The sequence below is a fragment of the Colobus angolensis genome, unplaced genomic scaffold (assembly GCF_000951035.1).
Source record: "Colobus angolensis palliatus isolate OR3802 unplaced genomic scaffold, Cang.pa_1.0 Scaffold177, whole genome shotgun sequence".
Lineage (NCBI taxonomy): Eukaryota > Metazoa > Chordata > Mammalia > Primates > Cercopithecidae > Colobus > Colobus angolensis.
Genome location: NW_012114899.1, coordinates 2,827,352 through 2,840,033, shown reverse-complemented (window position 1 = coordinate 2,840,033; position 12,682 = coordinate 2,827,352). Strand labels below are relative to the sequence as shown.

Sequence of the window (12,682 nt, the reverse complement as noted above, 5' to 3'; positions counted from 1 at the left end):
ATATATATATGATGGAATACTATGCAGCCATACAAAGGAATGAATTAACAGCATTTGCAGGGAACTGGATGAGATTGGAGACTATTATTCTAAGTGAAGTAACTCAAGAATGGAAAACCAAATATCGTATGTTCTCGCTGATATGTGGGGGCTAAGCTATGAGGACACAAAGACATACAAATGATGCACTGGGCTTTGGGAATTTCGGGGGAAGAGTGGGAGGGGGGCAAGAGATAAAAGACTACAAATATGGCGCAGTGTATACTGCTCATGTGATGGGTACACCAAAATCTCACAAAGCACCACTGAAGAACTTGCTCATGTAACCAAATGCTACCTGTACCCCAACAACTTATGAAAAAATAATTTTAAAAAAGCTATAAGAGGATAGTTGGGCTCTCCCTTTGTGGCTTATTACTGCTTTCATGTTTAATTCCACTTGTAAATCTTCTTCTATTCTAATTAGAAAAAAATGTAGAAGACTTCAAATAAATCAGTGAATTGAAATATTGAGTCAAATATAATACAGTAGAAACACATTAGATATGCCAAATGTTAACTCACAAATTAAAATATTAACTTTGTGCAACAAACTATACATTCTGAGGAAACAGACCACGTCCATTTTGTTTATTACTGGATCCCCAGCCTCTATCACAATGTCTGGTATACAATCTGTATGTACATCTTAACTAGCAATAATGCATAATACATACACTATAATAGCTTAGTACAGATGTTAACCTTATCTCCTAATGCCAATGTTATACATTCCCTTTTATGCTTTTTTAACCTTAAATTTAAGAATTGAAATAAAATACTGATGCAATAGGATACAATGTGGTAACAAGAAATCCATTTGGCATATATAAGTAAGGGCATGGGAATAACAGGTGAAAGGGCCTGTTGTATAATGATATGAAAGTACCATAAGAACACCATTATGAATGAGAATTTAAATCAACAATGTATAAGGAACCACTTGTTTTACTCTGGGATATTTACAAAGTAACAAATATAAAAACCTTACATGGTTATGTACATCAGGGCTACCTATAGCTAAGTTTCAGAAGGATGCTACCCTATGAAGGGGAGTCTGGGGGGCAGATGTCTAAAGGTGAGTGTTCAAAAGAACAAAGATGACTTGTGTATGATCAATAAATCATTCATAGAAAATAATAAAAAGATTATTCATAGGAAAATAAAAGTGTGTTTTTAAAAAACACAGGGTAGATAATGATCTCCTGAGACATTTTATAGGATAAATTATATTAGAAGATAATTAGATAATTTGCTAGTTATCTAAATAGGAGATGGAAAAGACAATGAATTTTCATGATTAAAACAAACAAACAAACGAGCACCATCTAGACAAACTTTCCTTGCCTTGCAAGGGTAAGAAGGCAAATCTAAATCAGATTATTTACATGAAATATTGCTTATAAGTGGATTCTTTTCTTTTTCCTAAGACTAGCCAAGGGATAAAGAGATGGCTGGAAACTTTTGTTAATTTTGAAACCAAAGAGCAATGTAGAGAGAAAAATTACTTTGGAAAAAATTCTCAGTGTCACAAAAGGCAAACTGCCTATCTGGAAAAAGAGTAGAGCAATTACATTGATAGTTAATTCAAATTATAATTATAAAATAACTATAATTCTCTTTCTGCTAAAGCAATGAATGAATTGAATTCCAACTATACATTCATGCAAAACTAAGGCCATGTATATACTTTGCTATGTACCATTTTCATGATCGACTAAGCCTGTATTGTTAGTTACAAAGTGAGTTTTATTATATGTACAGTAAATCATATGTGTATAGTGGGTTATTCCCTGTGCTTACTTTAAATATTGAAATATAAGCATGTGTAAAGTATAAATATGATTATTATACTTTATTATATTAATTCTTCTTATAGACCAACATGGGCAACTATGTTTTTACAGACATCATAGAAATTTCTTAAATCTCCTACCTATCCCTGAGAATGGTCCAGAGCTCTCCACCTAGACAAGCTTCCATCAGCATATACAAATATTTGCTGTCCTTAAATGTTCTGTACAGTCTGTAAATTGCAAACAAGAAAACAAAGATTATAAACATTATCGTCTTTTACAAGTATGCAATTTTGGGGGACCCAGATTATAGTTTTGATTTGCCAAGCTCAAAATTTTATCAGAATGAGAGAGATCTAAGCCCACACATGTGGAAAAGAAATCAATGGCTCATGAATAGGATTTTAATAGAAGAAACTAGGGCGCCACTCTCTCCCTTGAAATGGATTAATCATAATGATTATGGACAGAGAGGGTTTCTTGGGGTTCTTTCCATTCCAATTTGGGTGATGTTTTGAGCATGGGGGCAACGTTTAGTGGTCATCAACATGCAATGAAAATGGGAATAAAGTGGATTAAACTTTTCAGACATGTATAAATTTCATGTGCTATTCGCTCAAATTTATGTTACATCCTGTTTTCACTAAGTGCCACTGGAAAATTTACTACATAAAGCTGCTTCTGCATATAAAAATCTCCCCATTATCCCTTTATTAGTACTGAGGTGGAATGGTCAGCTGTCATTTCATTTTTGTAGATCTTCAAAACATATTCAGATAATTAAAGGTTAAATAGTTTGATTTTGAATATTTTGTCTTTTAAGCATCAGAGGTCTATGTAGAGGTTGGGGGTTTAAAAAAAGATAAAAACGGAATGTTAGAAACTCTGGTACGTCCTTTGGGAAAACACATTGTTTTCAGACACTGATTCTCTTTAAAAGAAAGAGTAGAATCAGAACTCTATTTTTAGAAATCAAACAAAACTTTCTTAAGATAAGATTAAAAATAAGTTTCTTTGTGCATACGAAATGTGTTAACAGTGCGCACAAGTGGCAGAGGGTTTTGTGGTGGATTTGTCACTTGGAGTTGGGTACGTCTGTCCCTGGCACGGGGCCTTTACCTCACAATGAAATCAGAATGAGCCCCCTGCATGATCTGCTTCTCCGAGCGGATGTGCTCCTGCTGTCTTGTGTCCACAATGTGACGTTTCTTGAGAATCTTCATTGCAAATGTTTTGGATTCTTCACTTTTCAACTGGACCTTAAAGAAAGAGAGAAGGGAGTAAGAAAAAGCCCATAGACTTATAAAAGGGCATTATTATCCTTAAATTAACAGGTACATGGAGCACTTAAATGAACCTTAGCCACCACGCAAGTCACACACACAGTACAACCTTGCTAGAGCTGGGTTTAACATCCAGGGCTCACAGCTATCATCCAATCTCATGCTCTGAATTGGCTGAAATTTAACTAACTTGATTCCAACTTAATTGTGTTCACATGTGGATTAGAAGAGGGAAAATGTACTTAGTTCTAGTTTTATTATTTCATTTCATAGAGTGTGTTTGAATACATTTTATGATTTTTCTTCTTCAATCAAAATAGTAGAAAAAAATAACTTCTTTTCCAATTTTATTTAAGCAAAGATGGCCCAAAACAGGCTCATATGGGCCTTTATATTCTTCCCCCTTAGTTCTAGTCCACAGATATTTCTAGAGTTTTTAACTTGAGTGGTGGACCCTAGTCTCTCCTGAGACTACAGACTGTTATTTCTTCAGTACTGACTGTATTCATTTCTTCTTTTTAACCTTGCAGAATTTTCCCTCCCTGCAGTTTAAAGAGAAAAAAAAATTGTAACAAGATATTTTTCAGGAGATTTTGAAAACCGTTTGTTTTTCTTCTCAAACAAGCATGATGGCTTTCGTTCCTTTGACCTCAAACTTTACTCTCTAGTAACTGGGAAGACCTGGAGCCTCAATATCTTTCCATGTGCCATGCCTCTCTTGAAGCCCACATGGCTCCCAGTAGCTCCAGAGGAGGCATGCATCTTCCAAATGCCTTACTCAGACAGGGTGCTGTTTAAGGTTTTACAAGAAATTTCAAGAAGGTGACTTGTAGCAAAAACAAAAGAGATAACAGAGCTAATTATTTAAAAGCAATATAAGGACATTATCATCTAGTGCTCTCAAGCAGCAGAATCCTCAAGATGATACCAAACAGCCCATATTATTTGGGAGTAATGAAACCTTGGGGGAAATAACACGTCATACTGTTTCTGCTTTTCAGCTGAAGTATGGCTGTCCCCTCTTTAGTTGTTAATTATTTACTGCTTCATCAGCAGGGATAGCGAAGTTCTTAAGTGTCTTGTTCCTGCACACAGGTACAGATTGAGTTCGATCTTAGAGGATATTAATGCGGCAAGTTCCGTAGGAGGGAGCATGAAGATACTGCAAATAAATGGGCCTCGCTTAGCTGCCAGCATTCATGAATCAGTATGACAGCTAAAGGGAAAAATGGGTATTTGAAAATGCCTTTAACAGCCAAAGGCCCTCTACTCTATCTGTGAAACTCAAAGATGACAGATTAGTATGATACAAATAAATTCAGTTGTAACTCATAATAAAACACAAAATGTGAAAACTCACTTCTAAAAGAAATCTGGACAGTTAGGGAAGATGGCATGAAAAAATGAGCTCTCTTACAGTACTACAATTCAGAGAAGAAGGAGTAAAGTCATATTCCCTCTTCAGAGTCATATCCAGTTAAACTAGTGAGTATTGTTGTGTAGTTCAAAAATGCCTACTATAAAAACTATTCTCTTCAGTGATGATAATGCAGATTTTTTTTTTCTCCGTGAACACAGGGTAGGAGGAAAGAATTCAGTCTTTATAGTCACAGGTCTGGACTTGAATTCTGACTCCGCTTAGTCTGTCTCAGTTTAAGCAACTAGTCTCTCTCGGGCTAGTTGCTTAACTGCTCTGAGCCCTAGTTCTGGCTGAGGATAATACCAGATACCACAGTTATTATGATCCTAAATGAGAACACGCCACCAAATGGGCATTCATTGATGAACTCTCTGCTTATAACCAGCAATCTCTACTGAATAGGACAAATCAAATGTTGCTATTTCAGAGGAACTAACTGATTCCCAAAAACGATTCCTATCTTTCCCAAGGTGACAGAGCTATCAAGTGGCAGAACTGGGTTCATGTTCAGGTCTTTTTTGGCCCAAGCTATTTCCACTATATGCTGCTTCCCTTCAGCTGAATACAAACCAATTAAACGCACAGTGATTGATACTTTGCAAATCAAAGTTTAATGGAATCGACTAACTCATGGACTGTGAGATAAACTGAACAATATTTCTATTACCTTTAAGCTTAACTTATGCTAGGCATGTGATTTGGGAGAACAACCAAAGCCTCACTGACATTTTCCTAGGCACTTCCAGGGACCTCCATGTATTAGGGGTTTGGGGTACCTGATTGCTTGAATACTGCAAGGAGAAGCCAAGTGGGGTAGGAAGAGGGTGATGAGAGCTGGTGGGTGGCATATGTCATAAGAGATAGGTGAAGGCTACAGAAATTCTTGGGAATCAGGCTTACTACTTGCCAATTTAAAAACATTAATTACAGAAAGTTTATAGAACTATATTGCTAACCTACTGAGGCTTTCTGCTTTGCCTTTACTTTGTGTAGAAGCAGTCCTTGGGTCTAGAATCATCTTCCTTCTTTGCACTCTGTACAAGATCTCATGAGTTCCTTAGGGCAGGGCCCTTAGAATCTCCACTTCCAATTTAAACCAGGATGCTGCAAGACTCACAGAACTCAGGATCCTAACCAGAAAGTCAGGGTACCTGAGGACCACTCGTGTGAACTAGCTCAACAGAGACAGTTGAGAATGTTGAAGTTAATTATTTGCATAAAGTCCAAGTAACATATTCATCAGAAATCTTCTGATAAACCAACAACTTTCCAAAGATCATTCAAGAATGCTCAATTCAACATTGTTTCTAATGGAAAATTTTAGAAACAATCTAAATTTCTATCAAGAGGAGGAGCTTGCAAAAATAAATTATGGTATATCCATGCAATGCAACTATAAAAATGATTACTTAGAATTATATTTAACACTATGGAAAAATAACCAAAACAAATAACCAAAACATGAATAAAAGATACTGATTACAAGACAGCATACATTTTATGATCTCACAGTGTGTTTGTATATTAGTGTGTATGTATACATATATATATACACACACACATCTATATGTGAAATAAATTTATGACGAGACAATCAGAAATGTGTTCATCAATACGTTAACAATGATTTTTCCTTAGGGAAATTTTTAGTTGATTTTTACTTCTTTTTACTTTTTGAATTGCTTAACTTTTGAACAATCATCATATCTTGCTTTTATGAGTAAAAGTAAAACTCTCATCATGAAAAAACTTGCAAGTCTCTTTTAAATTGTAATAGCTATTTATTATTATTGTCTGAATCTTTCTAATTGATTCTGATTCAACTAGAATTCCATGAATGCAAAGATATGAAGAAATTGTACAGAGCATAACAACCTATTGAGGTCTGGGGCTGAACCACACTATTACCTTTTTACAGGGCTGGCTACAAACATTTTTTTCAATATAAACTCTGAGTAAGTTATAGCAATTTGTATTTGTTGAGGCTAAGATATTATGTTTTATTATAAAAATATTTTAACAAACCTAATCCATGATGAATTGTAAGGTGACATTTAGTTTTCTTTTTATTTTTCCTGTTGTTCAAATTAATTATACCAAGTCCACTTATGTGCATTTAAGATAATAATAATGGTGATGATGATGATGATGATGATGATGATGATGATAATGATGATTTTTTAGCAAGTTGCTTAGAGCTATGAAATTACTTTTGAGTATGGAAAGAGATCAGCCAGGAAAAGAGGAGAACAGGAGTGCATATTTTTCTTCTGCCTCTTGCCAAGGACTAGCTTAGTTAGTTATGCATGTTCCTCAGGTTTGTCTTCCTTTGAAGACTGTCCTAATCTCCTAGGTGTACAGGCTAATGCCCTGGTTGAGAGTGTGACTAGTGTGATATTTGACTAATTTTTTTCAATCTCAACCTTTTTTTTTTTCCTTGTTCTCTTGGACAAATTACTCAAACTCTCTCCGCTTTCACTTCCTCATCTGTAATATGGGGATATCCTGATAGATTACCTATGAAAACCAAATAAAAGTGTTATGTATCAAACAAAGTGTTTTCTTTGTTCTGACTGCAACCCACCTCAGTGCTAACAAGTAGATGAGTAAGGATTTGAGAAGCTACTTCTACAATATTGTGGATGCTATAAAAAGAAACAAGATCATGTGCTTTGCAGGGACATGGATGGAGCTGGAGGCCTTTATCCTCGGCAAACTAACACAAGAACAGAAAACCAAACACTGCATGTTCTCACTGATAAATGGGAGCTGACTAATGAGAACACATGGACACAGGGAGAGAAACAACACACATGGGGCCTGTCGGGGGAGGGCTGGTGGGTGTTGGCAGAGAGCATCAGGAGAAATAGCTAATCCATGCTGGCTTAATATCAAATGATGGGCTGATAAGTGCAGCAAACCATCATGGTACATGTTTACCTAGGTAACAAACATGCACATCCTGCACATGTACTCCAGAACTTAAAAAAAGGTCTAAAATAATAATAACAAAGCATTAATATTGGTTCATTAATTGCATTAAATGTACCATACTAATGTAAGTTGTCAATAATAGGGGTAATTAGGTTCAGTGTATATAGGAATTTTCTGTACTATCTTCACATTTTTCTGTAATTATATAGCTGTTCTCAAAAAACAAAGATTATAGATGCTTATACCACACTGGTTTTACTCTCAAAATTCCTACAAAGGGAAAATGAACAAGAAAATCTGAATAATCAAGATCTTCATTTTATTTTATATAAGAAATGCTATGTGCTATATTAGAAATTAGAATTGGTAAATGTTTCATTTACAATAAACTGTTACTTCAATATGAAGTATTATATTGACATTTGAATGAATGTATACTTGGGCCATGTAGACCTTAAGGTAGAAATTTTTGACAAGGATTTTGACAAGTTCTTAACTATCTGGCTATAGCTGATGTCTGCATAATACTGGCCTGAAAATGAGAGGTGATGTCATCAGCATTTAAAGAGCTTTGAAGATGCATTTGCTGGTTGTATTTAAATAGAGTACATCCTTCCTTTCTATGTAGGGTAGCTGGTTGCCTTAAAAAGGCTTGTTTCCTACTGGACCCAACTTTTTGCCCTTATTAGGAAGGAAGATTATGATCAAGGCAACGTTAAAACTGGCTCAGTACCACTGGCTGCGAGTTGGTCCTTAGAATTTGTATCTATTCATTCATTTAACCTTGTTATTAAGAGCTCATAGCTTATTTCGCACTGTCAATATCTTAATTATTTTGGAAGAAAATTACTTCTTGAACTACACTATAATTGAAATGATTTCTTAAATTCAAAGCTTAAATTGTCAATGTCACATGACTCATTATTATGCAAAAGTCCCATATGAAGTGGTTCAAATTATATTTCCATGCACTGCAGGAGAAGGGTACTCCCTTCATGCTCTGCCTTAGGTAAACTGATGCTACAGAAAAAAGGTGATGAAGGGAGTTTAGGAAAACATAAACCTGGGACCTAATTCTGGATCTCTGACAAATAAGTCATATAATCTCACTGGGCCTCAAACCGCTTTTCAGAAAATAAAGGGTGAAACCACATTATCTTTAAAAACTCACTCCAGCTAGAGAATTCTATACATCTGCAATTTGATGCAATATGCATTTTGAAAGCACATTAATTATATTTAACCTTACAGAAACAGCCCAACAAACACAATATATAGATGGGAAGAAGGAAAAGGGGAAATACTCCAAGTAACACATAGGTCGCTTAAGGAAATATGATGGTCCTCTCTGAAAGTATGACCTTGACTTCACATTTATGTTCATATTCTATTGGGTGGCGGGGGTTTTATTTTCTCTGTCCTCTCAACCTCAACATATGAAGGGATTGGTTTCTGTTATATTCTCTGTGTTACTAACTTTCAAATAACACACACTGGAAAAAAGTAGCAGTAGCTTTCTCGGGAAGAGCATTAAAATGGGCTTCAACGCATAAGGGAATCCAGACAGAGTCACCATAATTGTAATGGCTCCAAAATAGGAATGGCAAATATTTTCTCTAAATAAAATAGCACAAAATTTTAATCAGGAAATCTATTATTTGGTGAAGCATAAAGCCATTTTTTAGTTTCAGCTCTCTCTAACCTGGGAGAAAAAGGCTCTGTAAGTAATCCAGAAATAATTTGGCAAGGTCTGTGATTTTATGTTTAAGTAACCCACATTTAATATAAATTGAGATGACTTAAGGAATTTACGACAAGTGCTGTAGTGAAACGTTCTACAAAGGAGGAAAAGAAGAAAAAAAAAAAAAAGCGGAGGGTGGGGGTGGCAAGAAGAGAGAAAGCCCTACATTGAGAAACTATGAGTATCTTATCCTATTAGATTAACCATGCCAAAGGGCAGGTTCACTAAAACCAGCCAAAGACATATAATAAAACATCAACAATAAGAACATCAGTAAACAAACCACTAGACTCTCTATAAATGCATAAGCACTATGTTCCACCTCCATCATTTTCCAATATTCTCCTATTGCCAGACAGCTCTTCACAGCCCTGTAAGACACTGGCCTTAGCTTCTATGTTCAGAAAACAATGTAAATATCCTGTTCTGCAGCAGTGGAGTATAATAACAAAGCTGAAGTGGGGTGTGCAGAAGCCATAAAACTGCCATAAAATTCAGGAGGAAAAAAGGCATGAAGTTACTATACATTAAATAACTGGGTATTTAGATTATTGAACTAGATCATACATGTAAAAAATAAAAACATTTAGTGTAACACAAAATTTTAGCATCTGAATATCTGTACCAGAAAAGGTAAATCTCAGGAGATAGAAAGTAGATGAGAGGCCAGGTGTGGTGGTTTATGCCTGTAACGCCTGCACTTTGGGAGACTGAAGCAAGCAGATCACTTGAGCTCACAAGTTTGAGACCAGCCATGGGCAATATGGCAATGTCTCTACAAAAAACACAAAAATTAGCCGGGCATGGTGGTGCACACCTGTAGTCCCAGCTACTTGGGAGGCTGAGGTGGGAGACTGCGTGACCTCCAAGCTCAAGCTGTAGTGAGCCAAGATCATGCCACTGCACTCCAGCCTGGGTGACAGAGCAAGACCCTGTCTCCACATGCACACACACACAAAACCTGGAGATTGGAATGGAGAGTATTTCTAAATGGGCACAAGAGTTCTTACTGCAGTGGTAGGAATGTTCTAAAACTGGGATATATCGTGGTCATACAATTCTAAAAATCACTGAATTATACACTTAAAATGGGAAAGCTTTATGGTATATAAATTATACCTTAATGAAGTTGTTAAAGAATTTTTTAAAAGAGAGAGAACTCATAATTTCTTGAATCTACAACTTCTAGTTCTGTATTGATTTGTCAGGTAGCTATATGTTTCATTTACATTTTAAGGAATTTAATGTCAAAAATGTATTTCTCTATGCTTACTTTTTCACTTAAAATAAAAATTTCTCAGTTAGCCAAAAACTAGATTTTTAAGCTCTAATTTCTGTTAAATATTGACACATTTCAAAAAGTCATTTTTAATGACTTTACTACTTGTTTATTGAAATATCTAAATATAAAAGTATTATTTAAAAAAATTAGGATCATGAATACATCTAAACAAAATGTACATAATTAACACAAAGTTCTTTAAAAGCTATCTTGTCAAAATAATAGTACAGTCGGCTTTCTGCATCTGTGGGTTCTACATTCACATTCAAATAACCAAGGATTGAAAATACTCAGAAAAAAAAAATGGATGGTTGTGCTTGAGGTGAACATATATAGACGTTTTTCTTGTCACTATTCCCTAAACAGTACAGTATAACAGCTACTTACATAACATGTGCATCGTATTAGGTATTGTAAATAAACTAGAGATGATTTAAAATATAGGAGAGAATGTGTGTATATGCGAATACTATGCCATTTTGTATTAGGGACTTGAGCATCTATAAATTTTGGTATCTGCAGCTGGAAGAGGTGTTGGTGAGGACAGGTCCTAGAACCAATCTCCCATGGATACTGGGGATCGGGAGGTTAAAATATTGCAATAATAAACCAACTGTGGTTGTATGCAAGTCCGTATGACATCCTAAAGCTTCATTTTCCTTACTTAAGGGAATAAAACCAGGCCAGGCGCAGTGGCTCATGCTTGTAATCCCAGCACTTTGGGAGGCCGAGGCTGGCAGATCATTTGAGGTCAGGAGATCAAGACCAGCCAGCCTGGCCAACATGGTGAAACTTCATCTCTACCAAAAATATAAAAATTAGCCGGGTGTGGCGGTGGGTGCCTGTAATCCCAGCTACTCAGGAGACTGAGGCAGGAGAATTGCTTGAACTCGGGAGGCGGAGGTTGCAGTGAGTCAAGATCGTGCCACTGCACTCCAGCCTGGGCAACAGAGCAAGATTCCATTTCAAAACAAAACAAAATAAATAAATAAATAAATAAATAAATCAGCTCCATATTATAGAAACATATATTGTAAGATCAAATCAGATAGTGTATGTGAAAATTTCTTAGAAATAAAAAAGTGTTATGTAAGAATGATCATCACTACTATGATTTCCAAGATATAGTATCTTACTATTGCAACTCATAATTAAATCTGTTTTTAAGTTAGTAGTCCCAATCAACTGAATGAAAACAGGAGTAGGAAAAATCTACCTGTTTGAATTTAAGGAAATTTTACTTTCACGGTGAAAGAAAAAGCAGTTTTATTACTCTGACTCAAATAACTTTTTGGACATGGCCAGTGAAAGTGCCCACATGTTCAGGAGAAGTCAGCTTACGACATTCATAAAATGAGATGAAATACTTTAAGTGAACAGAAATCTTCTATCCTACAAATCAGTGTTGGATTATTTTTCCCAACATTTCTTAACAACAACAATAACAAAAAATACTAATTCTATTATTAACTTAAGCAGAGATCACAATCACATCTCTATTTCCCTCACTTTTCTCTACACAATAACATCATATGATTTATTTTTCCCCTTGACCAATGTCTGAAATTTAAGAATGAACCATAGCATTTGCCTTGTTTCATAGGATACGTAAGAGAGAAGAATAAAAGAAACTTGTCACAGCCTGAGCGACACGTTTGAATGACCCAGAGAATGTAAAGGATATATTATGAGTGTGACACAGATGTCACAATTGGAAAGCTTTTCAGCCATGAGGCATAGAGGCACAACACTGTTGTAGTGGTGACTCAGCTTCATGGTAAAGGCTTTATGCATCAAAGTTCCTATTCATAGATAGCCCCGCCACCCCCAACCTACACACACACACTCATACACACACAGAGTCAGGTATAACATTTTGAGAAGAAAAGAGGATAGAAAAGTAGCTTATTTTTCTATATGCCTTTTCATTTGAATCCATCTGCCATTTGCACAATGGACAGATAATCAAGAGAGGGTCTCTTTCTCGTCCTCGTTTTTCTTTCTTCATTTACCTCAACACCTCATCAAAAATATCAGTAATCTTATTTTCTCTGTAACTTGCTTTCAGACTTAAAATCAGTTCTACAGCTAGTGGCCAGAAATATCAGGAAATATCTATACTATTAAATTTAAATTTATTAAAAGACAAAGTTATTTTTGAAGAGGAGGTAAGTTTTTTTTTTTTTT

General features: G+C 35.5%; 1 protein-coding gene and 1 long non-coding RNA gene across 3 annotated transcripts in view; one reads left to right on the top strand and one right to left on the bottom strand.

Annotated features, from left to right (window-relative positions):
• Positions 1-12,682, bottom strand: part of PRKG1 (protein kinase, cGMP-dependent, type I) — a 1,321,360-nt gene that overhangs the window by 29,546 nt on the left and 1,279,132 nt on the right. For both annotated transcript variants that reach the window (XM_011938762.1, XM_011938761.1), the window contains exons 11-12: positions 2,955-3,094; positions 1,976-2,065 (exon numbers count right to left, since the gene is read on the bottom strand). In XM_011938762.1, the coding sequence (XP_011794152.1) occupies positions 1,976-2,065; positions 2,955-3,094 (230 nt within the window). The remainder of the gene's footprint in view (positions 1-1,975; positions 2,066-2,954; positions 3,095-12,682) is intronic.
• LOC105509523 overlaps positions 1-12,682 on the top strand; it is a 51,038-nt gene that overhangs the window by 29,109 nt on the left and 9,247 nt on the right. The window lies entirely within an intron of this gene.